The sequence below is a fragment of the Bos mutus genome, chromosome 5, assembly GCF_027580195.1.
Source record: "Bos mutus isolate GX-2022 chromosome 5, NWIPB_WYAK_1.1, whole genome shotgun sequence".
Taxonomy (NCBI): Eukaryota; Metazoa; Chordata; class Mammalia; order Artiodactyla; family Bovidae; genus Bos; species Bos mutus.
Window position 1 is genome coordinate 94,851,644 of NC_091621.1, and position 25,616 is coordinate 94,877,259.

Consider the following 25,616-nt stretch of genomic DNA (forward strand, 5'->3'; position numbering starts at 1 on the left):
AAACAAACCTTATATTGACCCTCTAACACTTCATACTGGTATTGACTATGGTCTTTTTATAGGCTTTAGATATAGTTCACCTTAAAAAAAAAAGGTTCTGCATACCAAAATATAAATAGAGTTGCTAACTTTTTATGGTTTTATTCATTTAGATAACAATAAAATTTAGATAATAAATTTTGGAGGTAGCAACTCAGTGTTAGAAACATGGCATTAAACAAAATAGAAAATAATTACTGTTCTCATGGGGCTTACTACTCCAATAGGTAAAAATCACCAAGTTATATAACTATTGGAAATATAGTGAAGAAAAGTTTAGGGAGATAAGATGTGGAGTAGAGGGTATATGTTTGCATTTTAAACAGAGTAGTTATGGTAGGCTTTACCACGAAGGCGAAATTTGTGCTCATATACAAAATTAACTCAAAATGGATTACGAACCTAAATATCAGAGCTAAAACTTATGAAACTTTTAGAAGAGAACAAAGTCAGAAATCTTTATGACCTCAAATGTGAGTTTTAGATTTAACACCAAAAGTAATGAATAACAAAAGAAAGCAGACTTCATTAAATTAAAAAAAACTTTTGTGCATTAAAGGACATTATTAACAATGTGAAATGAAAACCTAAAGAATGGGAGAAAATATTTCCAAATCATCTATCTGTTGGGAATTTAATATTCTGAATTCTTATAACTCAACATCAAAAATATAACCAAATTAAAAAAAAAAAAAAGACCGAAGGACTTGAATAGACATTTCTCCAAAAAAAGATACACAGATGGCCAATAAGCAAATGAAAAGATGTTCATCACTGATCATTAAGGAGATGCAAATACTTCTTCATGCCCACCATGCTTTAAACAAAATAATACAAAATCCAATATTATTCAGCCATAAAAGGAACAGAGTATTGATACACACTATAATTAGCATGAATTTCAAAGTACCACACAAAGTGAAAGAAGTCAGACATAAATGGTTACATATTATATTTTTGCAGTTATTGTATAATTTATTTCATATCCAGAATATGCAAATCCACAGAGACAGAAAGCAGATTAGAGGTTACCAGGGGATGGGGTAGGGAGAGTTGGGAGTTATTACTTAATATGCATGAGTGTTTTTAATGAAGTTATGAAAGAGCTCTGAAATAGAGCAGTGAACTATTCAAGACTGTGAACACACTAAGTACCACAATGCTGTATACTTTAGAATGGTTAATTATATGTCATGCAAGTTTCACCTCAAGTAAAAAAACAAAGACTTTTTCATCACACTTTTAGGATCACATAGTATGTTTTATATTTTATTTTCAGTTATGTATTCATTTCAATCTTTAATCTATTTGCAACATTTTAGTATTTTTTAAATATAGCTTTATTGATACAATTCACATACAATAGAATCCACCCATTTTATACATATATTCTGGTGAGTTTTGGTAAATGTATGTAGTTCAATAACCACACAGTCAAATTTTAGAAAGCATTCAACACCCCAAAAAGTTCCTTCACAAGTTACGGTCAATCCCCAAACCCAGGTTTTTTGTCATTATAATTCTGCCTTTTCTAGACATAGAAAACTCTAGGAAAGGTAAAATTATAATGACAGACATTTCATATGAATGGAATTAAACAGTATGTGATCTTATATGCCGGGTTCCCTTCACTTAGTATTTGAGGTTCATTTATGTTGATTTATGCATCAGTGCATTATTTGTTCCTTTAAATTTTTTCAATAATTTACTGCATTAAGTTTATCCATTTACAACGTAAAGTCACTAGATTATTTTTATTTTTCAGTTAGTACAAATAAAGCTTCCATGAATACTTACTTGTAAGACTTTTGTATAGACAGAAGTTTCCATCTCCTTTTAGTGGATACTGAGTAGAATTGTCTGTTTTTATGTTTAACTTTTTATTAATAACAAACTGCTGAATATTCCCAAAGTGACTGAACCATTTTCACCAGTAATACATGAGGCCTCCAGCTGCTCCCCATTCTTGGTCAACACTTAGTATTGTGAATTTTTTTAATTATAGTTATTCTAGAGGATGTAGAGTAGTTCCCTTTGTGTTTTTAATTTGAATTTCCCTAATGATTAATGATGCCAAGCATTTTTTCATGTGCTTATTAACCTTTGTATATCTTTTCTTGTGAAGTATCCATTTGTATCTCTTGAACATTTTAAATGAGCTGTTTTTCTTATTATTGCATTTTCACAACTCTTTAAATATCCCAGCAAATATTTTCTCCCAATTTGTAGCTTGCCATTTGATTTAATTAACATTATCATTTGAGGAACAAAGCTTTTAACCCTAATGATGTCTAATTAACCAACTCTTAAAAAATAATTTATACTTTATGTATCATAAAAATCTTTGTTGAACCCAAATTCACAAAGATCTTTTTCTATTTCCTTTTAGAAACTTTGGTTCTGCTTAACTCTTAAGGAAATGGCAACCCACCCCAGTATCCTTGCCTGGAAAATCTCACGGACAGAGGAACCTGGTGGGCTGCAGTCCATAGGGTCACAAAGAGTCGGGCACGACTGAGTGACTAACACTAACACTTATGATTCACTTAAAAATACTTTCTAAATGTATAGTATGAGGTAAGGATTAATTTGTTATTTCAGTATCTTCTATTTAAAAGACTATCCTTTCCCCATTGAATTACCTTAGTAACTGTCAAAAATCAATTAAGCTTGTATGAGTGTACTTACACTTTGGAATCTGAATTCTATTCCATTTTCTGCTGACTGTTTTTTCCTGACCTTGGGTCATACTATCCTATTTCTTTACATGTCCAGTAATCTGATTAAAAACCATATATAGTATGCCATAACTATGCTGTTTTTGCTGTGTACTCAGTCGCTTAGTAGTGTCTGACTCTTTGCAACCCCATGGATTATAGTCTGCCAGGCTCCTCTGTCCATGAACTCTACTCTGTTCTGCTCTTCTGAAATCTGATGGTTTCCTGTTTTAATATGTGATAAACTTGCCTGGACACAAATTGAAAAATTTGTAGACAGCTGAAATTTTTGCTCATTGGGTTTCTTTCTTTCTTTTGCCTGAATCTCTAGGGGAATATCTTTTGTGCCAGCATATCTTTGAGATCAGCCAATGATTTCAACAGAGATCAAACATAGATAACTCAAGCCAGTGAAATTTCTACCCTCTGCCACCCAACCTGTATATGGGTTAAAGAATTCATTCAAATTTGCAGCAAATAAGTAAGCCTCCCTAGGCTTTCAATTTTGCTGTGCTTTCTAGGGCATCCCATATGCACTAATTGTTTTCTCAGTCATCCATGAATGTGTGGAGAGTGTATCATCTCAGCCCTTCTATAGCTCTCTTGCCTCCAAAATCTCCCCCTTAAATTTTTAGCTGGTCCACTATTTCCCCAAACAAATCAGTCACCTTCAGCCAGTAAACCTGTGGATTTTTAACATCTGCTCTGGGGGCATGGGAACATCTTCAGACAAGAAGCATCTTGCCCAAGGCTGTAGCCATTTTTAATAAGTAAATATTTTCGAGTTCTTTGCCATCTTTGATCATTTTTAAATGTTACAGTTAATAATTTTTCCATATTCCAATATTTTCCCAAGTTCCCAATAATAAAACTATTAATAAAGCTTTGTAGTAGTATTTTTTGAAGTGAGAATCCTCCAACCCACTCAGGCAGGCATTCATTAATGTAAGTAGAGTCTTAACCATATTTTAAGCACTTACAACAATGTTATCAATATCTCACTTATCATTACATGAAATAAAACAATTGCATCAAAAAATAGTCAACTGCTGCAGGAAAAAAAATTTCTTATTTGTGAACATTAAATTTCAGATCCAATTTCTACACAGTTGGTGGAAACAATAAAGTATATAATTAAGATAGCCTCGGTCTCCTAACCCCATTAAAGTCTTCAAAATATGTATTACTTTTCTGGAAAATTTTTAAATATAAAGTTTTTTTTTAGACAGAGGGATAAATTCAATTTAGACCCACATTCTCTTGCAGGAAAAAAGCATTTCTGAGTATAGAGCATCTCTCTTCCAATGCAGTGTTCATTTGAATGTTAAGAAAATTACCTTGAAGGCTGCTAGACAATGAAGACTCAGTAAGGCCATCACGACTGCCAGAAGGATGGTAGCTCCATTCCGTATGTCCCATATGGTCTCTACCAGAGGGATACTGCCCACCTGCCAGTCATAGCACAGGGTAACAGGTGCAAGCAGAAGCCACATGTTGAAGGCCAAGAGGTAGGAATAAGTAAGGAATCTACAAAGAGAAGAAGAATCATTAAAACACAACTCGAGACCCATGACATTCTGAAGACATTCATTCACCATGTTTCTACTGAATAGCCTTTCTATGCTAAAAATGTTATAAAAAGACAAGGTAAATGGAAGGCGATTCATTCATTTAGTCATGAAGTTGACCATTCTGCAATATATCTAACAGCTGCTAGTCACTGTGGTAGCTGCTGGCCTTTCAATGATGAAGAAGACAGAGTTTCCATGACCTATTTTTAAAAATTATCATATAAATACTTACATAACAACTGAGATAAATGGTATAAAAGAAAAGTTTGATGGAAGTATTTGACATGAAATGCTGCCTCATTGGGTACAATTCCCTGAGTAAGAGACATTTGAATTGTCTCTTTTTAATAATGCCCCAAATCCTGCACTAGATATGCAAATATTAACCATTTAAAATAGAGTGATCCATTTTGAACCATCTCAAAAAATCAAAATATCTGTAGTAGGGAGATAAAGTCTCCCACAAATCAAGGGGCTAACCTTCAAAAGGAGGGACAAACAGTTGTCCCTGATAATAAGAATAGCCAGGTGGACCTCAGGAAGGAAAATAATGAATGGAGATATTACTCCTGTTTCCTGGCTGTGTCTAGGCAGTAAGGTAAAGCAGAAGGCATCCTAACTGATCCCCTTCCTTTCTGCACAGAGGAAATGGAATTTATTTAAGTTTGTTCAGTCTACACAAATCATTAAGTAGTGTTCAAGACCCTTGAGAACTGCAGAACCCCAGCATACAGCAAACTCCATCCACGTCTCTGCACTAAGGGATGACTGAACCCTCGTATGGCTTCTAGCAGCAGAAGGCCACGTCCCCAGGATGACTCAACCCCCCCTGGCATTAAAATGCCAGCCTGAGAAAGACAGATCATCACTGCCTGGAGAATTTACTTCTTTTCTAGCCAAACCATGACAAAAGGCCCCCAACCTCCATTTCCTAGAGCATTTACTACAAAGCACTTACGACTGGGAATATGTATCTCCTAGAACTCAGAAGTTGTTCTCAAGGACCCGGGAGTTGTTCCTTTAAAATGTCATCACCAGGAGCATGGGGCCTGGCTCCCAGTCTGCTGGAGGACAGAATCTGAACTGTGATAACTGCCAGCCAGTAAACACAGCCTGAATGCACTTAGAGGATCAGTCCATTGTAATGTTTTACTTCTTTGACTCAGCCAAGCATCAATTTGCAAACCCCTCCCCGCCACCATTCTCTCTTTAAAGTACTTAGTCACCTCTGCGCAAACCAGAATGGAGCTCAGCTCCTGTCCTGTCAGGAATTACTGAATAAAGTGTGCTCTTACTGCTCTAACTTATGTCCAGCTGGGTTCATCTTTAACATTATATATGGAACTAAACCAAAGACCTAGATAAATCCCTTGCCTTTAAGGAATGTAAAATCCAATAGTGAAAATAAGATATATCGAATTAAAGAGTCATGAGGGCGCAGAATGTGAAGAAGAGACCTCCCGCACCACCAGGTCCTTTTAGAGGAAATCTTAGATGGGCCAAATCCAATGCTAAGAGTGAGTTCACCTTAAATTTTCAGTTAAGTAGCTCTGGATTAAAATACCTTTCCCAGGCCTTCCCAACATATCTCCTTTCCTTCCCTCCTCTTGTTCCAAGGTTGGCAGTGGAAAAATCATTAACAGTGATCGGGAGAGGCTCAGTGATGGGGGTTATTCACTGCCTTCACTGTCAATCCCCAGCAGAGAAATTCATCAGATGTTTTGGTGGTGTTTCAAAACTCTCCTCTCTGTTGTTATTTTAAATAAAATAACGCACAGACAGTGCAGTATAAGGGACTTCCCTGGTGGCTCAATGGTAAAGAACCCACTTGACAATGCGAGAGATGTGGATTCGATCCCTGGATTGGGAAGATCCCCTGGAGAAGGAAATGGCAACTCACTCCAGTATTCTTGCCTGGGAAATTCCATGGAGAGAGGAGCCTGGAGGGTTATAGTCCATGTGGTTTGATGAAGTCCATCAAATTTTGTTATTTAACAAAAATAAAAACAAAAAAGTCACCATATCCCATTTAGGTTTGAGCCTATGAGAATGCCAACTCCATAGAAAGAAGATTGGGTCACTTAAGGCTTCTTTTCATAGAGATTCTAGGCTGATGTTATTTACTTCTTAGCTCAGTAAATATTCTTCACAACTTGGCTTTAAAGGAGAATGTTCAGCCACCAAACTCAGCAGGAAAATTATGCAGCTGTGTCACTCAGTTATATTAATTTAGTAATTTAATAAATTACTTTAAAAAACAGTATCTCCAGTTTTTTAAGGAATCTCCACACTGTTCTCCATAGTGGCTGTACTAGTTTGCATTCCCACCAACAGTGTAAGAGGTTTCCCTTTTCTCCACACCCTCTCCAGCATTTATTATTTGTAGACTTTTGGATCGCAGCCATTCTGACTGGTACCTCATAGTGGTTTTGATTTGCATTTCTCTGATAATGAGTGATGTTGAGCATCTTTTCATGTGTTTGTTAGCCATCTGTATGTCTTCTTTGGAGAAATGTCTATTTAGTTCTTTGGCCCATTTTTTGATTGGGTCGTTTATTTTTCTGGAGTTGAGCTGTAGGAGTTGCTTGTATATTTTTGAGATTAGTTGTTTGTCGGTTGCTTCATTTGCTATTATTTTCTCCCATTCTGAAGGCTGTCTTTTCACCTTGCTAATAGTTTCCTTTGATGTGCAGAAGCTTTTAAGGTTAATTAGGTCCCATTTGTTTATTTTTGCTTTTATTTCCAATATTCTGGGAGGTGGGTCATAGAGGATCCTGCTGTGATGTATGTCGGAGAGTGTTTTGCCTATGTTCTCCTCTAGGACTTTTATAGTTTCTGGTCTTACTTTGAGATCTTTAATCCATTTTGAGTTTATTTTTGTGTATGGTGTTAGAAAGTGGTCTAGTTTCATTCTTTTACAAGTGGTTGACCAGATTTCCCAGCACCACTTGTTAAAGAGATTGTCTTTAATCCATTGTATATTCTTGCCTCCTTTGTCAAAGATAAGGTGTCCATATGTGCGTGGATTTATCTCTGGGCTTTCTATTTTATTCCATTGATCAATATTTCTGTCTTTGTGCCAGTACCATACTGTCTTGATAACTGTGGCTTTGTAGTAGAGCCTGAAGTCAGGTAGGTTGATTCCTCCAGTTCCATTTTTCTTTCTCAAGGTTGCTTTGGCTATTCGAGGGTTTTTTGTATTTCCATACAAATTGTGAAATTATTTGTTCTAGCTCTGTGAAGAATACTGTTGGTAGCTTGATAGGGATTGCGTTGAATCTATAAATTGCTTTGGGTAGTATACTCATTTTCACTATATTGATTCTTCCAATCCATGAACATGGTATATTTCTCCATCTATTGGTGTCCTCTTTGATTTCTTTCACCAGTGTTTTATAGTTTTCTATATATAGGTCTTTAGTTTCTTTAGGTAGATATATTCCTAAGTATTTTATTCTTTCCGTTGCAATGGTGAATGGAATTGTTTCCTTAATTTCTCTTTCTGTTTCCTCTTTATTAGTGTATAGGAATGCAAGGGATTTCTGTGTGTTGATTTTATATCCTGCAACTTTACTATAGTCATTGATTATTTCTAGTAATTTTCTGGTGGAATCTTTAGGGTTTTCTATGTAGAAGATCATGTCATCTGCAAATAGTGACTGTTGGTGGGAATGCAAACTAGTACAGCCACTATGGAGAACAGTGTGGAGATTCCTTAAAAAACTGGAAATAGAACTGCCTTATGATCCAGCAATCCCACTGCTGGGCATATACACTGAGGAAACCAGAAGGGAAAGAGACACGTGTACCCCAATGTTCATCGCAGCACTGTTTATAATAGCCAGGACATGGAAGCAACCTAGATGTCCATCAGCAGATAAATGGATAAGAAAGCTGTGGTACATATACACAATGGAGTATTACTCAGCCATTAAAAAGAATACATTTGAATCAGTTCTAATGAGGTGGATGAAACTGGAGCCTATTATACAGAGTGAAGTAAGCCAGAAGGAAAAACATAAGTACAGTATACTAACGCATATATATGGAATTTAGAAAAGTGGTAACAATAACCTGGTGTACGAGACAGCAAAAGAGACACTGATGTATAGAACAGTCTTATGGACTCTGTGGGAGAGGGAGAGGGTGGGAAGATTTGGGAGAATGGCATTGAAACATGTAAAATATCATGTAAGAAACGAGTTGCCAGTCCAGGTTCGATGCACGATACTGGATGCTTGGGGCTAGTGCACTGGGACAACCCAGAGGGATGGTATGGGGAGGGAGGAGGGAGGAGGGTTCAGGATGGGGAACATATGTATACCTGTGGCGGATTCATTTTGATATTTGGCAAAACTAATACAATTATGTAAAGTTTAAAAATAAAAAACAAAACAAAACAAAACAAAAAAAACAGTATCTCCTTCTTGAGGTAATAGATCTAGGCAAAGATTATAAATGGCTGCTGAAATTATTAGATGAAAAGTTGATGGGGTATTTTATAATGGATGATCTGGCTATATCAGGTGCCAGGAACTTATTAAATAATTTTAAAATCACAGAAAGGGAAACGAACATCTTGATGTCCTCCTGATGGATTATGCACATCACCATCTATAAAATTGTCTTGCCAAACAGAAAATTAAACTTAAATCTAATCAAGTCCTGTATTACTAGTTTATATCAAATACAGAAAACACCAGAACATGTTAAATAATACCACAAGGAAGCAACACACTAATTCAGAGTGTTACAGAACAAACGATGGCAGTGTCTTCAACGAACACATCGCAGTGGCAAAGAAAACATGGGCGAGGGCACAGATGAATCAAGACTTACGAGACGTATCAAACAAATGCAGATTTTGTCTAACTGGGAATTCAAACAAACTGCTCTTAAAAATAACTGCTTATGAGACGGACAAAATTGAAATGCAGACTAGACATGCTAATAGGGAATCACTGTTAATTTGTAAGTGTGGGGACAATACTGTAGTTCTATTCTTTAAAGGTTCTTGTCTTTTAGAAATGCACAACATGATGACTTGGATTTGCTTCAGAATTATAGACTAAAACAAGGGGGAAGAATTGCGTGGGAATATGAATTAAATAAGATTATACATGAACTATTATTGCTGAAACTGGATAATGGGCACGTGCAATGGCACCCCACTCCAGTACTCTTGCCTGGAAAATCCCATGGATGGAGGAGCCTGGTAGGCTGCCATCCATGGGGTTGCTAAGAGTTGGACACGACTGAGCGACTTCACTTTCACTTTTCACCTTCATGCATTGGAGAAGGAAATGGCAACCCACTCCAGTGTTCTTGCCTGGAGAATCCCAGAGACAGCAGGGCCTGGTGGGCTGCCATCTATGGGGTCGCACAGGGTCGGACACGACTGAAGCGACTTAGCAGCAGCAGCAGGTTCTTTACACTATTTTCTCTCCTTTTGTACTTACTTAATATTTTCAAATAAAAATGAATTTTAAGTAGTGGTAAAGGTAACAGAATTGCCACAGGAATGCTTTCTTATATTTGGTTGCAGCTTGACTATGGAGTAGATGCAAATGGTATGTAGAAACTTTAATATTCAGGCCACATTTTGACATTACCCTACAAGTTGTGTTCAGTCTCTTATATTTTCTAGATTTGTAATACCATGACAACAGAGGATGAGATGGCTGGATGGCATCGCTGACTCAATGGACATGAGTTTGAGTAAACTCTGGGAGTTGGTGATGGACAGGGGGCGTGCTGTGATTCATGGGGTCACAAAGAGTCAGACACGACTAAGCGATTGAACTGAACTGAACTGAACTGAATGATAAAAAACAAATACTAAGGATAACATTTTTCAAAAGTTACAATTTCAATATAGTTACTTATATTTTTTTAATGCTCAATTTTGACTTTTTATATAGATTATAACAAAAATACATTTAAAAATAAAAGCAAATCATGGAATTAAAAAAAACAAACTTTCCTTTCTTGTAATACTAGGAAGGTCAAAACCATTAACTTGACTCAAGACTATTAACTTAACCCTTCTTTATTTTTGTTAGGTATAGTTGGTTTATAATAATATATTAGTTTCAAGTGTACAGCACAGTGATTCTAAATTTTTGTAGATTATACTCCATTAAAAGTTATTATAAAATATTGGCTATAGTCCCTGTGCTATACAATGTATCCTTGCCGCTTATTTATTTTACACATAGTAGTTTGTACCTGGAGAAGGCAATGGCACCCCACTCCAGTATTCTTGCCTGGAAAATCCCATGGAGAGAGGAGCCTGCTGGGCTACAGTCCATGGGGTCATGAAGAGTCGGACACGACTAAGAGACTTCACTTTCCCTTTTCACTTTCATGTATTGGAGAAGGAAATGGCAACCCACCTCAGTGTTCTTGCCTGGAAAATCCCAGGGACAGGGGAGTCTGGTAGGCTGCTGTCTATGGGGTCGCATAGAGTCGAACACGACTGACGCGACTTAGCAGCAGCAGCAGCAGCAGTTTGTACCTAATTTTCTACCCTTAATATGCCCCTCCCCTTCCCTCTCCCTACTGGCAACCATTAGTTTGCTCTCTATGTTTGTGGGTCTGCGTCATTGTTGTCGATGTTTTACTTTATTTATTAATTTCACATATAAGTGATGACATTCAGTATTTGTTTTCCTTTGTCTGACATTTCACTAAGCATAGTACCCTCCAGGCCCATCAAATCTGTTGTGAAATGCAATTTTGTTCTTTTTTACGACTAATATGACAGTGTAGCTATATGCACTAAGTGTGTGCACGCTAAGTCACTTCAGTTCAGTTCAGTTCAGTTGCTCAGTGGTGTCCGACTCTTTGCCACCCCATGAATCACAGCACGCCAGGCCTCCCTGTCCATCACCAATTACCAGAGTTCACTCAGACTCCGTCCATCGAGTTAGTGATGCCATCCAGCCATCTCATCCTCTGTCGTCCCCTTCTCCTCTTGCCCCCAATTCCTCCCAGCATCAGAGTCTTTTCCAATGAGTCAACTCTTCGCATGAGGTGGCCAAAGTACTGGAGTTTCAGCTTTAGCATCATTCCTTCCAAAGAAATCCCAGGGCTGATCTCCTTCAGAATGGACTGGTTGGATCTCCTTGCAGTCCAAGGGACTCTCAAGAGTCTTCTCCAACACCACACTTCAAAAGCATCAATTCTTTGGTGCTCAGCCTTCTTCACAGTCCAACTCTCACATCCATACATGACTACTGGAAAAACCATAGCCTTGACTAGAGGGACCTTTGTTGGCAAAGTAATGTCTCTGCTTTTGAATATGCTATCTAGGTTGGTCATAACTTTCCTTCCAAGGAGTAAGTGTCTTTTAATTTCATGGCTGCAGTCACCATCTGCAGTGATTTTGGAGCCGCAAAAAATAAAGTCTGACACTGTTCCCACTGTTTCCCCATCTATTTCCCATTAAGTGATGGGATTGGATGCCATGAATTTCATTTTCTGAATGTTGAGCTTTAAGCCAACTTTTTGACTCTCCAGTTTCACTTTCATCAAGAGGCTTTTGAGTTCCTCTTCACTTTCTGCCATAAGGGTGGTGTCATCTGCATATCTGAGGTTATTGATATTTCTCCCAGCAATCTTGATTCCAGCTTGTGCTTCTTCCAGTCCAGCGTTTCTCACGATGTACTCTGCATATAAGTTAAATAAGCAGGGTGATAATATACAGCCTTGACGTACTCCTTTTCCTATTTGGAACCAGTCTGTTGTTCCATGTCCAGTTCTAACTGTTGCTTCCTGATCTGCATACAGGTTTCTCAAGAGGCATGTCAGGTGGTCTGGTATTCCCATCTCTTTCAGAATTTTCCACAGTTTATTGTGATCCACACAGTCAAGGCTTTGGCATAGTCAATAAAGCAGAAATAGATGTTTTTCTGGAACTCTCTTGCTTTTTCCATGATCCAGTGGATGTTGGCAATTTGATCTCTGGTTCCTCTGCCTTTTCTAAAACCAGCTTGAACATCAGGAAGTTCACAGTTCACATATTGCTGAAGCCTGGCTTGGAGAATTTTGAGCATTACTTTACTAGCATGTGAGATGAGTGCAATTGTGCGGTAGTTTCAGCACTCTTTGGCATTGCCTTTCTTTGGGATTGGAATGAAAACTGACCTTTTCCAGTCCTGTGGCCACTGCTGAGGTTTCCAAATTTGCTGGCCTATTGAGTGCAGCACTTTCACAGCATCATCATTCAGGATTTGAAATAGCTCAACTGGAATTCCATCACCTCCACTAGCTTTGTTCGTAGTGATGCTTTCTAAGGCCCACTTGACTTCACATTCTAAGATGTCTGGCTCTAGGTCAGTGATCACATCATTGTGATTATCTGGGTCGTGAAGATCTTTTTTGTACAGTTCTTCTGTGTATTCTTGCCACTTCTTCTTAATATCTTCTGCTTCTGTTAGGTCCATACCATTTCTGTCCTTTATTGAGTCCATCTTTGCATGAAATGTTCCTTTGGTATCTCTAATTTTCTTGAAGAGATCTCTAGTCTTTCCCATTCTGTTGTTTTCCTCTATTTCTTTGCATTGATCGCTGAAGAAGGCTTTCTTATCTCTTCTTGCTATTCTTTGGAACTCTGCATTCAGACGCTAATTTAGTCATGTATTTTCATTGATAAGCCAGGAATGAATGAAGATGTTTCAGGACGAAATATATGAAAGGGAAGGTGAGGCCAGTGGGGAACTGGCATCAAACAGCACCTAATGAAACTAGTGATCCTTAAATATAAATCTTCTTTTTTATAAAATAAAAAGTTAGAGTGCTCCACCTGACCTGCCTCTTGAGAAACCTGTGTGCAGGTCAGGAAGCAACAGTTAGAACTGGACATGGAACAACAGACTGGTTCCAAATAGGAAAACGAATACGACAAGGCTGTATATTGTCACCTTGCTTATTTAACTTAAATGCGGAGTACATCATCAGAAACTCTGGGCTGGAGGAAGCATAAGCTAGAATCAAGATTGCCGTGAGAAATATCAACAACCTCAGATATGCAGATGACACCACCTTTATGGCACAAAGCGAAGAAGAACTAAAGAGCCTCTTGATGAAAGTGCAAGAGGAGAGTGAAAATATTGGCTTAAAGCTCAACATTCAGAAAACGAAGATCATGGCATCTGGTCCCATCACTTCATGGGAAATAGATGGAGAAACAGTGGAAACAGTGGATGGTTTTATTTTTCTGGGCTCCAAAATCACTGCAGATGGTGATTGCAGCCATGAAATTAAAAGATGCTTACTCCTTGAAGGGAAAGTTATGACCAACCTAGATAGCATATTGAAAAGCAGAGACATTGCTTTGTCAACAAAGGTCCATCTAGTCAAGGGTATGGTTTTTCCAGTAGTCATGTATGGATGTGAGAGGTGGACTATAAAGAAAGCTGAGCGCCAAAGAATTGATGCTTTTGAATTGTGGTGTTGGAGAAGACTCTTGAGAATTCCTTGGACTGCAAGGAGATCCAGCCAGTCCATCCTAAAGGAGACCAGTCCTGGGTGTTCATTGGAAGGACTTATGTTGAAGCTGAAACTCCAATACTTTGGCCACCTGCGAAGAGCTGACTCATTAGAAAAGACCCTGATGCTGGGAAAGATTGAGGGCAGGAGGAGAAGGGGACGACAGAAGAGAGATGGTTGGATGGCATTACCAACTCAATGGCATGGGTTTGGGTGGACTCTGGGAGTTAGTGATGGACAGGGAGGCCTGGCCATGCTGCAGTTCATGGGGTCACAAAGAGTTGGACACGACTGAGCGACTGAACTGAACTGAAGTGCAAAAAATATACATAGAATCTGTTCTTTGTCTTTGAAAAAACCTTTTGGCAAAGAAATATCATGAGCCTAAGATATTTCCCTGTTCTAGTAAGATGCCTGTGACAGGTACATTTGAAAAAAATCATACACTGCAAGCAGAAATGTACAGCACTTGCTTGTTTTATATAAAATGTTTCTGCTCAAAGGATCCTTTTTCTTTCATTTATGAAATTCTCCATCATTTCATAAATACAGGTCATTGGGTCCACTGTATGCATAGTGCATCTTCTCAGTTAATGCACGGGCTAACACTGTCTAAATAGCTGAGGTGTAAACCACGGTACCTCCACAATGGAGTACCCCATCTTTCTCTGACTCTGCCTCTGCCCTCCAGATTTTGGTGATCTGTCCTACCCCTCCCCAGACTGTCCCTTACTTTCATCCTCATAATTCCTCTATTCCATTGATGCTTCAAAAGGGTCTCCACAGTTTCATTGTGGAGAAATAACGACAGGCCTTTGTAGGCAAAACCTGCTTATTACCATCATTAGCATCTTTTCCTGCTTATAACCTTCTCCAGGACGAGCCAAAGAAAGCCATTTCCTGAACTAAGTTCTCAATGAATAGGAGACCCTCACGCGAATTCAATAAATGTTGAATAATTACTCTGGGCACTTTTAGCGGTACTGAATGGTAATCAGAGCTAGCCCCTATCCTCCACATGGACAGCATCAGTGGTGAGAAGACATGTACACATTACATGGTTGGGAAATAGTGAAATACAGACACCGAATTTCAGTGGAGTTCTAAGAAATGTAATGAAAAACAGAATTAAGGAATGCCCTCCTATAATCTACGCAGAACTTAAATAGGTGGAAAGACAGAGAATCAAGGCAGGACCACAAATGAAAATGTTTCAAATTGTAAATGAATATGACTTTCTGAGGACAGTTAAAAATATGGGTAAACTAGAAAGTGTTAGGTGTTCAGTCATGCCCAACTCTTTGGGACCCCATGGACTGTAGCCCATCAGGCTCCTCTGTCCATGGAATTCTCCAGGCAAGAATACTGAAGTGGGTAGCTATTCCCTTCTCCAGGGGATCTTCCCAACCCAGGGATCGAAACCAGGTCTCCTGCATTGCAAGCAGATTCTTTACCATCTGAGCCATTAAGGAAGCCCATGAGTAAACTAGAGTATAGGATTAAAATGAAGAATATAAAAATGATAAACTGCCTCTGCTAGAATGAAAAATGTTATGAAAAATACTTATGTTGAGTATTGGTGGGGATGTGGGAAAACTGGGATTTTGAAACACTACTGTGAATTGGTTAAACCACGTTGGAGAAGTTCAGGCAGTTTCATGAAAGTAAAATAAATGCCTACTTTATGATCCAGCAATTCTGCTCCTAAGTTTATTCCAACAGCAATATACATATATTTTAAGCAAAAGATATCTACAACATTGTTGACAGCAGTACTATTATTATTTTTAAATTTTATTGAAGTATAGTTGATCTACATTTCAGATGTACATCAAACTGATTTGATGTATATATATTTATACATACATATATTATGTGTATATATATTCTTTCTCAGATTCTTTCATTATGGTTTATTACAGGTATATATAATTCTCTGTGCAATACAGTGGGTCTTGGTTATTTATCTATTTTATATATAGTAGTGTGTATCTGTTAATCCCAAATTCCTAATTTATCTCTTCTTTCCTTTCCCCTTTGGTAACCATAAGTTTGCTTGCTATGTCTGTGCCTCTATTTCTATTTTATAAATAAGTTCATTTGCATCATTTTTATTTTTTTTAGATTTTACACATAGTGGTATCATGATACTTGTCGTTCTCTGTCTGATTTACTTCACTTTAGTATGATAATCTCTAGGTCCATCCATCTTGTTGCAAATGGCATTATTTTATTCTTTTTTATGACTGAGTAATGTTCCATGATGTGTATGCATGTGTATATATTAACAGTTTCAAACTGATGTCCAGCCACAATAAAATCAATACCTATATTGCTATATATCCATTGAATGGAAATCCATCCAGCAATGACAACAAATGCAACAGGGATGAATGTTATCATGGGTGATGTGGAGCAAAAACAGCTGACACAGAAGAAAAGGAAATCAAAGAAAACCATTTATAGATAAGGATGGGGTGACCAGAAGCATGACCTGACCCCCAGCACACAGGGCTGGGACAGAAAGTCACAAGGCAAGCCCGGCTGAATGACTGGAGTAGAAGCTTGTCTATGGCCCTCATGTCCTAGCTCCTTGGTGTCAACAAAGTAGAAAGTGCTAGACAATCCTTGTAAGAATCAAAAGATCAGAAATTAAGAATAAAACCAGATTTCTTAGGAACCAGAACCAAGTGGCTACAAGGTAGGCTCCTCTCTAGGCCCCAGGCCTTCTTCATGGCTGCCCTGCTTCTCGCAGTCTTTGCTCCACCTCCTCCCTCTGCTCCTGGGCTCCTCATTCATGCTTCTTATAACTGAGGCTGGGTGTGGCCATCAGGGTTGCCCAGCTCTCCTGTCCTCTGGCCTTCACGCATCTGTCACTTCAGTCTTTGTGGCCAGCTGCCTTACTCTTAGGTTTCAAAGTCCTGAGACCAGCTCCTGATTGGGTCACCTCATCTCTTGGAATCAACTCTCACAGGTTGGCTGAACTCTAACTCCTGATCCTTCAGGTCCCAGTGAAGATGTCACTTCTCCTGATAAGTGTTCCCTGTTACTGCCCCCTCCCAGGACCAGGCTGGAGTCCCCTACGTGAGTGCCTGCAGACTCGGGGCATACACATCTCCTGTAACTTCCTATTAACATGCCTGACTTCCCACTGAAACAGAAGCTTCTCAGGGACAGAGTTGAGTCTTATTGATAGTTATCTCCCCAGCACCCAGCTCTTTAAATAGGTCTTAAGAAATTAGTCTGATAGTAAAATAATGCCTAAAAATCTAAAAATATTTAAATTTGATAATTTTATTTGACCTGAGGCAACCATACCTGCTAGGCTTCTAGCTGTCCAGGCTTATAGCTAAAGGGCACAGACTGAAGATTCCGCCCTCGTGTGGCCCCCTTAGCATCTTGGGCAAAGCTGGATCCTGGGACACCATCCAGGAGTGAGAAGAATCTGAGTAAAGGTACTCACTCCCCTCACATGTCACATAGCATCATCATAAAACTAGGCTAGGCTTACTTTTTCTTATTTTGCATTAAACTGCAATAAATATAGTTCAAATGAGAACTCCTGTTACATGACACACTATATAAAGTGAATCTGAAATGTCATTAAGTCTCTTTGATCTTTTTAATGCACCATTAATACAATTATCTTATTAACAGAGACAGTCTCCTCAGAGCAGAAACCATCAATTTCAACATCCAAGTCTGTCAGTAACAACTTCTTACTCATTTATCTGCAAAAAAATTAGGTAATTCCTTCTGCAAAGTAAATACTGGGTTTGTTTCTTATCTAGAGTCTGTTTCTCTCTATAAAGCATGTAACATCTTTATTTCAGACCCAACATACTTCTTGTCATTGAGCAGAGGTGTAAACAGCAGGCGTAAACAACCTGCACAAGAGCTGCTGATCTTACATCAGGTGCAGCCTCCATATTCCACACAGAATCCTGGTGGTCTACTAACGAACTATATCCAATCACACTGAACATACTTTAAGCATTTACAGCATTTTCTAGTGCTTGCATATAAGGATTATCTGATCCCAACTTCATTCTCTATGAGGTGAGTGTTACCCTCATTCTCGTAGCAAGGGAAACAGCTTCAGAGAGGCAGATTGTTCAGTTCACTGCAAGAGACCCTCTGGAGACCCTGCATACTAGGCAGGGTTTTCTGGCCCACGTACAATGCAGAAAACTAAATGGAAACATGACTGTCAAATACTGGTATTTCATGGAGAAACACCTGCCTGAGATTCTGACTTATTCCCTGGACAGTGCCACCTGGAAGAACCTGAGTTTGTATACCAAAAAACCCAAGCCACTAACTTTTAGTCGAAGCAGGACCGACAAACTTAAACCAGCAGGCAGTCTTCCCTATAGCCCAGCAAACAGATGCCTGAACTGATGGAAATGTTTGTCAGAGCATCACACAGCAAGAAACAGGATCCATAATTTAAAAGCTCACCTTTGGCATTTTATTCATTATGAAAAGCAAATTTTGCCTTTATGTTCCATTGTTAGCAAACAACAAAAAATTCATCTCTAATTTTTATCAGCTTCTCATAGATTAAATATTATAATGGAAACACAATAAGTAAATTTAAAGGATTGCATTTTTTCTTGAAGCAGAAAATTGTCAACAAGTTATCCAGCATTTTCAACCCCACTCCCTAGTCCACAGGTAGAATTTACCACTTCCACAGCCTCCCCTTCTGACTCCCTCCTCTTTCCTCTTCCTTGTTTCTCTCCCCTTCATTCCCAGGGTCCAAGATGCATTAGAGGAATTACTATTGCACAGTGTCATTTCAGTTGAGGAAACTACACTCAGTGACTTTGATCATCTCTTTCATCTCCAAGCTATTTTTCTAAGAACATAATACAAAATATACGATGGGACAACACCCACCTTGTAGAGAGCTCTTTAGTTACAGAGGACACAGTTCATACCTGAAGATTTCAAGAATAACACCTCACCCCACCACCACCACAAAGGTGCTGATCAAACACAGAATTATCTCACCCAATGTTATACCTATTCAAACAACTTCTGCAACCTGAAGCAGAAAGTCTTATTTTTAGCATACTTCCCAGGGTGATTCTGATATTCATTCTAGTTCAGCAACTATTGTTTTAGAAATCAGAATAACTTCAATTTCACTTCATGTATGGAGACACTGCTAGTTGCTGAAGCAAGAACAAAGCAACACCTTTTGCCTACCTCTCTTTAAGCACACAGTTGTTTTGTTTTTAAAGATAACTTAAAATTTCACTTGTTCAGAGTTTATTATTAGTCCCCATGTTAGGGACTTACAGGACTACAAACATTGTAAGGCATAGTGCACTAAGGCTGTAACTATCAAAACCTAAGGTTTCATGCCTGTTTGAAATTACCAACTAAAATGGAGACAGAAAAAAAAAGCTTCTTTTGGAGGATGATATATTGACTTCTATCTTAATCTCATTATTTCATATCTTAATGTCTTCCTACAAAATAATACATGCTTTTTCTTGTGTAGCCAAGCTGCACAAGCAGATCTACCCACCTAAAAGGATATATTTCACCTGCTTATCCAGAATCACATCTCATGAAAAAAACATGATGCCGATAGAAGGCCTTAAATTCACTGAAAAATCCAATTTTATCTGTTTCCTGGATTTGAAAGACAACTATTTTCAATATTAGAAAGGCCGTAGTTCTTTGGTTAAAGATATACTGCTGTATGTTCTGTCTCCTTTGAATCAAATAAAATAGAAAACCTGTTACTAGGCAGCAGGCAGGTGCCTTAATAGTGAAAATAACGTTATCTCTTCTGCAGGCTGTAGCCCCATGCAGAAGCCTTACTTAACTCAGGCTTTTGTTTTTATTTTTAATCCAGGATTTACAAAAGTGTGTTAAGTCACAAAATTCAAAGTCAAAGCACCACATTTCTAAAGAGACACATATAAACATATGAGTAAATCCTGTGCTAAATGCCAATTCTCTGACAGAACAAGCTGCTCAGAGACCTACTCCATCACTCCTCAAATGTGAGTTCACCATAACCACAGAAGCAGAGTATTCGGGTACCAGACCCGAGCACTGATGTTTCAACATGATTCATAAGTGTTTTTGAGACGCATGCAGGTTTGGCAAGCTGTCTGGAGTAAAATCATAAAGCCCAGGACAGTTGTAACCAGAGCATAAATTTGGGTGGTATTATAATTTATAAGAAGCGACATAAGCATCCATAGTCTTGGTCCCTAAAGGACTTCTTTTTCAGATGGCACGAAGTCAGTCTTGACACCAAAAGGCAAAGTGCAAAATCTCCACCACTCAGAATCAGCTGAGTAAAACAGATGTTGGCAGATTAGAGAAAAACAGCCAAATCAGAGGCAGAGGAAGGCTGCAGAGTAGGCTTTGTATAACTCCACTCGCCAGCTTACCCATCCTTCTAAGAGCTAGGCCAAGAACCCCAGCACTTGTTCTAGGCCAGTGCTATCCAATAGAAATATAATAATGTGTGCATATTTTCAATGTTTTATTAGCTATGATAAAAAGAGGAAATTAACATGCCAAATAAATTTAATAGTATATTTTGTTTCAAGAATATACTCAAAATATCATTTCAACATGTATATATTTAATGGGATATAGTCAATATAAAATTATTAATGAGATGTTCTGCATCTTTTCATTCTTATAGGATTTTGTCTTCAAAATCTTGTGCATATTTGATTTATACTTAAAGCAGATCTCAATTCAGACTAGCTGGCAGCCTCACGCAGCTCTAGTAGTAAACACCACAGATCTACATATTCACTCTGGCTCTCAGTCCCACCCTCCACCTCTCCCCACACACACTTGTTCTTGGTTTAATCTTTAATTTGGGACTTCTACTCTATACTCACCTGCAATCCTGGGCTTTAGCCCCTTTCTATTTCCAAATCCAATTTCAAAATTTTTTAATCTCAGGTGTCCCAAATCACTAACCTGTTTCGTTGTCTCTGTTCTAGTACAAGGCTTTTGTCTCCATTCACTTCCTTCTACCTCTGGTGAAAACTTCTAGCTCTTGTTACAATAGAAATTCCAAATGGGATGGGAGGCCAAAATTTTCTTAAACTTGCTTGTCAAGAGAAAGTTGGGCAATCAAAATACAATATTCTCCCTGTTCTTCAACTTATAACAATATTTTTCTTCTCAAGTCAAAAGCAGAGACATGTACAATTCAATGTCATGTCATTTAGCTGATCCACACAATCTCAACAGATTGTAAAAGTCATTCATCAGTCACAGAATTCCTGACAGTCAATATGACCCCAAGCAATCTGAATGCCTGGGATAAAATGGAAAGGAAAAAGATTAAGGGTTTGTTGGCAGCATATGGTAAATAACGATGACTTCTCTATTCTGTATGGATCTATCTTGTTGGCTGGATACACCCAAAAGTCAAAAATATAAAGCCAAATTCTAAATGAGCTCTGAACTGCTGTTAACATAAACTGTATCATAAGCAAGGTGAAAAGACAGCCTTCAGAATGGGAGAAAATAATAGCAAATGAAGCAACTGACAAAGAATTAATCTCAAAAATATACAAGCAACTCCTACAGCTCAATTCCAGAAAAAATAAACGACCCAATCAAAAAATGGGCCAAAGAACTAAATAGACATTTCTCCAAAGAAGACATATAGATGGCTAACAAACACATGAAAAGATGCTCAACATCACCCATTATCAGAGAAATGCAAATCAAAACCACTATGAGGTACCATTTCACGCCAGTAAGAATGGCTGCTATCCAAAAGTCTACAAGCAGTAAATGCTGGAGAGGGTGTGGAGAAAAGGGAACCCTCTTACACTATTGGTAGGAATGCAAACTAGTACAGCCACTATGGAGAACAGTGTGGAGATTCCTTAAAAAACTGGAAATAGAACTGCCTTATGACTCAGCAATCCCACAGCTGGGCATACACAATGAGGAAACCAGAATTGAAAGAGACACGTGTACCCCAATGTTCATTGCAGCACTGTTTATAATAGCCAGGACATGGAAGCAACCTAGATGTCCATCAGCAGATGAATGGATAAGAAAGCTATGGTACATATACACAATGGAGTATTACTCAGCCATTAAAAAGAATACATTTGAATCAGTTCTAATGAGGTGGATGAAACTGGAGCCTATTATACAGAGTGAAGTAAGCCAGAAGGAAAAACACCAATACAGTATACTAATGCATATATATGGAATTTAGAAAGATGGTAACAATAACCCTGTATGCGAGACAGCAAAAGAGACACAGATGTATAGAACAGTCTTTTGGACTCTGTGGGAGAGGGTGAGGGTGGGATGATTTAGGAGAATGGCATTGAAACATGTATATTATCATATGTGAAACAAATCACCAGTCCAGGTTTGATGCACAATACAGGAAGCTTGGGGCTGGTGCACTGAGATGACTCAGAGGGATGGTATGGGGAGGGAGGTGGGAGGGGGGTTCAGGATGGGGAACACATGTACACCTGTGGCAGATTCATGTCAATGTATAGCAAAACCAATACAATATTGTAAAGTAATTAGCCTCTGATTAAAATAAATAAATTTATATTAAAATAAATAAAATATTAAAAACATAATCCTGTACAAACGCACAGTGAAGACTAAAAATTTACATAATGTATTAATTAGGGAATCAAACACTTAACAAGGCCAATTTAAAAAAGAATATGAGTTGGGCAAAAACCTTCTTAGATATAACAGCAAAAGCATAAGGAACAACCACCAAAAAATGGATAAATTGGATTTCATCAAAGTTAAAATCTTTCATGCTTCAAAGCATTTTGTGTGTGCGTGAGTTTCAAAGTTAAAATCTTTTGTCGTCAAGAAAGTGATACAACGACCCACAGAAAGGTAAAAAATGTTTATAAATCATATATATAGACTATATAAATATCACATTTAGAATACATAAAGACTATTATAACTCAATAACAAAAAGACAAATAACCCTATTAAAAACTGGTCAAAGGATTTGAATAGACATTTTTCCAAAGAAGATATAGAAATGGCTAACATGCACATATAAAGGTTGTCTACATCACTCTCACTGCTGCTGCTGCTGCTAAGTCACATCAGTCATGTCCAACTCTGTGTGACCCCATAGATGGCAGCCCACCAGGCTCCTGTCCCTGGGGTTCTCCAGGCAAGAACACTGGAGTGGGTTGCCATTTCCTTCTCCAATGCATAAAGTGAAAAGTGAAAGTGAAGTCACTCAGTCGTGTCCGACTCTTCGAGATCCCATGGACTGTAGCCTACCAGGCTCCTCCATCCATGGGATTTCCCAAGCAAGAGTACTGGACGAAAATGCAAATCAAAACCACAATAAGATGCCATTTTATACCACTTGTAGGGCTATAATCAAATCAACAACAACAAAAAGACTTTCAAAAGACAAGTGTTGAAAAGGATGTAGAGAAACCAGAATGCTCATATACCACTGGTAGAGATTGTTTTGGTAAACAGTCTCACAGTACTTCAAAACGTAAAATACAGTGTTAACATATATGACCTGGCAATTACATTCCTGGCTACATATGTAAAGGAAACGAAAACTTATATTCAAACAAAAACTTGTGCATGAATGTTCATAGCAGCAGTATATGTAACAGACAAAAAGTAGAAACAACCCAAATGTCCATCAACAGATGAATGAGAAAATAAAAAGTGATATATCCATGCAATGGCATATTACTGTGGAATAAAAAAAAATACTTATCTATGTATGCTATAACATGATGAATCTTCAACACATTTTCCTAGGTAAAAGAAGTCTGTCACAAAAGATTGCATTTCATATAATTTCACTGGCTCATGTCCAGAATAAGTAACTCTACAGAAATAATTCTATAGAGATAAAAATAGATCAGTGGTTGCCTAGGGTTGGGGGACTGGACTGAAATGGGAAGTGGCTGCTAATGGATATGAGGTTTCTTTCTGGGGAGATGCTTTAAATTTGATTGTGGTGATGGTTGCACTAAACTTTGTGAGTATACTGGGAATGACCAAACTGTACATTGGAGATAAATGAATTGTATGGCATGTAAATGATATCTCAATAAAGCTATTATTAAATACAGATATAAATTGAGTTTATGTAAGAAATATAGTCCTGAATATTCATTGGAAAGACCTACAGTGAAACTGAGGCTCCAATACTTTGGCTACCTGATATGAAGAACCGATTCATTAGAAAAGACCCTGATGCTGGGAAAGATTGAAAGCAGGAGGAGAAGGGGACAACAGAGGACGAGATGGTTGATGGCATCACCAATTCAATGGACATGTTTGAGCAAGCTCCAGGAGTTGGTGATGGACATGGAAGCCTAGTCTGCTGCAGTCCATGCGGTCACAGAGTCAGACACGACTGAGCAAACTGAACTGAACTGAACTGAGTCAGACTGAACTGAACTTAACTCCAGAAACATAAATATATATGTATCTATATAAAGTAAATTTCAGAAAAGTTTTCACAGTTCATGAAAAAGTAAAAAGTAATAAGACTGGAAAATTATATACAAAGAATAAAACTAACATTTGAAATTTTATTTTCTACTAGAGAGAAAAGAAATAATCATACCTGTCAGATATCTATACATAAAATTTTAAGTGAACAGAGTTGTAAAATACAGCGACTGTAAGTAGCAAGTCAACCAAAGTTGGATTCCTCTAGGTTTGTTAGCCAATGCTCTGCATCACAGCGAATGCCACAGTCATGCTTTGCTTTTCCAAGTCTTAGATACTTTTTCTTAACAAAGGTTTCCCAAGAGTATACCATGATTTTGAATCTCAGTTTTGTTAGGCAGAAAATGGCAGGTATTTCCTCTTAGCTAATACATGGGAATAGATCATCTAAAAGAGAAGGAATCTCAGAACTTAAGTCACAAGAAGTCATTTGAAAGAAACCAAAAAACAAAGAGTTGACCAAGCAACCCTTAAAAGCTTTTAGGATACTTTAAAAACTATCTGTAATCATTAACTTCAACAATTATTAAGGAACGAGAAAGCTAGTTTGAAAACTCTCACCTGATAATAAAGTTATTAAGATCCCCTTCTCCAGGGGATCTTCCTGACCCAAGTTCAATCCCTGGGTTAGGAAGATCCCCTTGAGAAGGAAATGGCAACCTATTCTAGTATGCTCGCCTAGAAAATCCCATGGACAGAGGAGTCAGGGAAACTACAGTCCATGGGGTCACAAAGAGTTGGACACGACTGAGTGACTTCACTTTCACTTTTCACTTTCATCCTTGCAAGATGGAAGCAAAGATGCTATAAAAGTTATTCAGTTTACAAATCCACTAAAAGAGGTGAAGCATTAACGAGACTTGGCTGACTGACAATCCTCTAATTGGTAAAGACAGACCCACAAAGCCAGCCAAGTCATAGCTAAATTGTACAGCTGATGAGAAGAGGGGAAAAAAAGAGAACTGGAAACAGACTAAGATAACCCAGTTTAAAATCATCATTGTACTAGAAGTCAAACAGTATGCAAGCAGTGTACAAACTTTACTCAGGAGAGGTATTAAAGACAATTTTCTGGATGTTCAAAAGAATCAGTTATAATACAGCTACCTTAGAGGAATGTGAAAGGCCATTTATAGCAACTATCATTGAAATGTCCCAGAGTATTTTAAGTATGAAACACAAGAACTAAAAGATATGTGTTTGTTTGTTTAAGATAAATAATATAAAGGTGTTAGGACATTCTGTTCTATCACTTTATACTGACTGAACTGTCTGAGGAGTCACTTGGCTTTCCCAGTGG

At 38.0% G+C, this 25,616-nt stretch overlaps 1 protein-coding gene across 3 annotated transcripts in view; it reads right to left on the bottom strand.

The window, feature by feature from the left end:
* TMTC1 (transmembrane O-mannosyltransferase targeting cadherins 1) overlaps positions 1-25,616 on the bottom strand; it is a 315,120-nt gene that overhangs the window by 137,973 nt on the left and 151,531 nt on the right. For all 3 annotated transcript variants that reach the window (XM_005894561.2, XM_070371267.1, XM_070371266.1), the window contains one exon: positions 4,094-4,283. In XM_005894561.2, the coding sequence (XP_005894623.2) occupies positions 4,094-4,283 (190 nt within the window). The remainder of the gene's footprint in view (positions 1-4,093; positions 4,284-25,616) is intronic.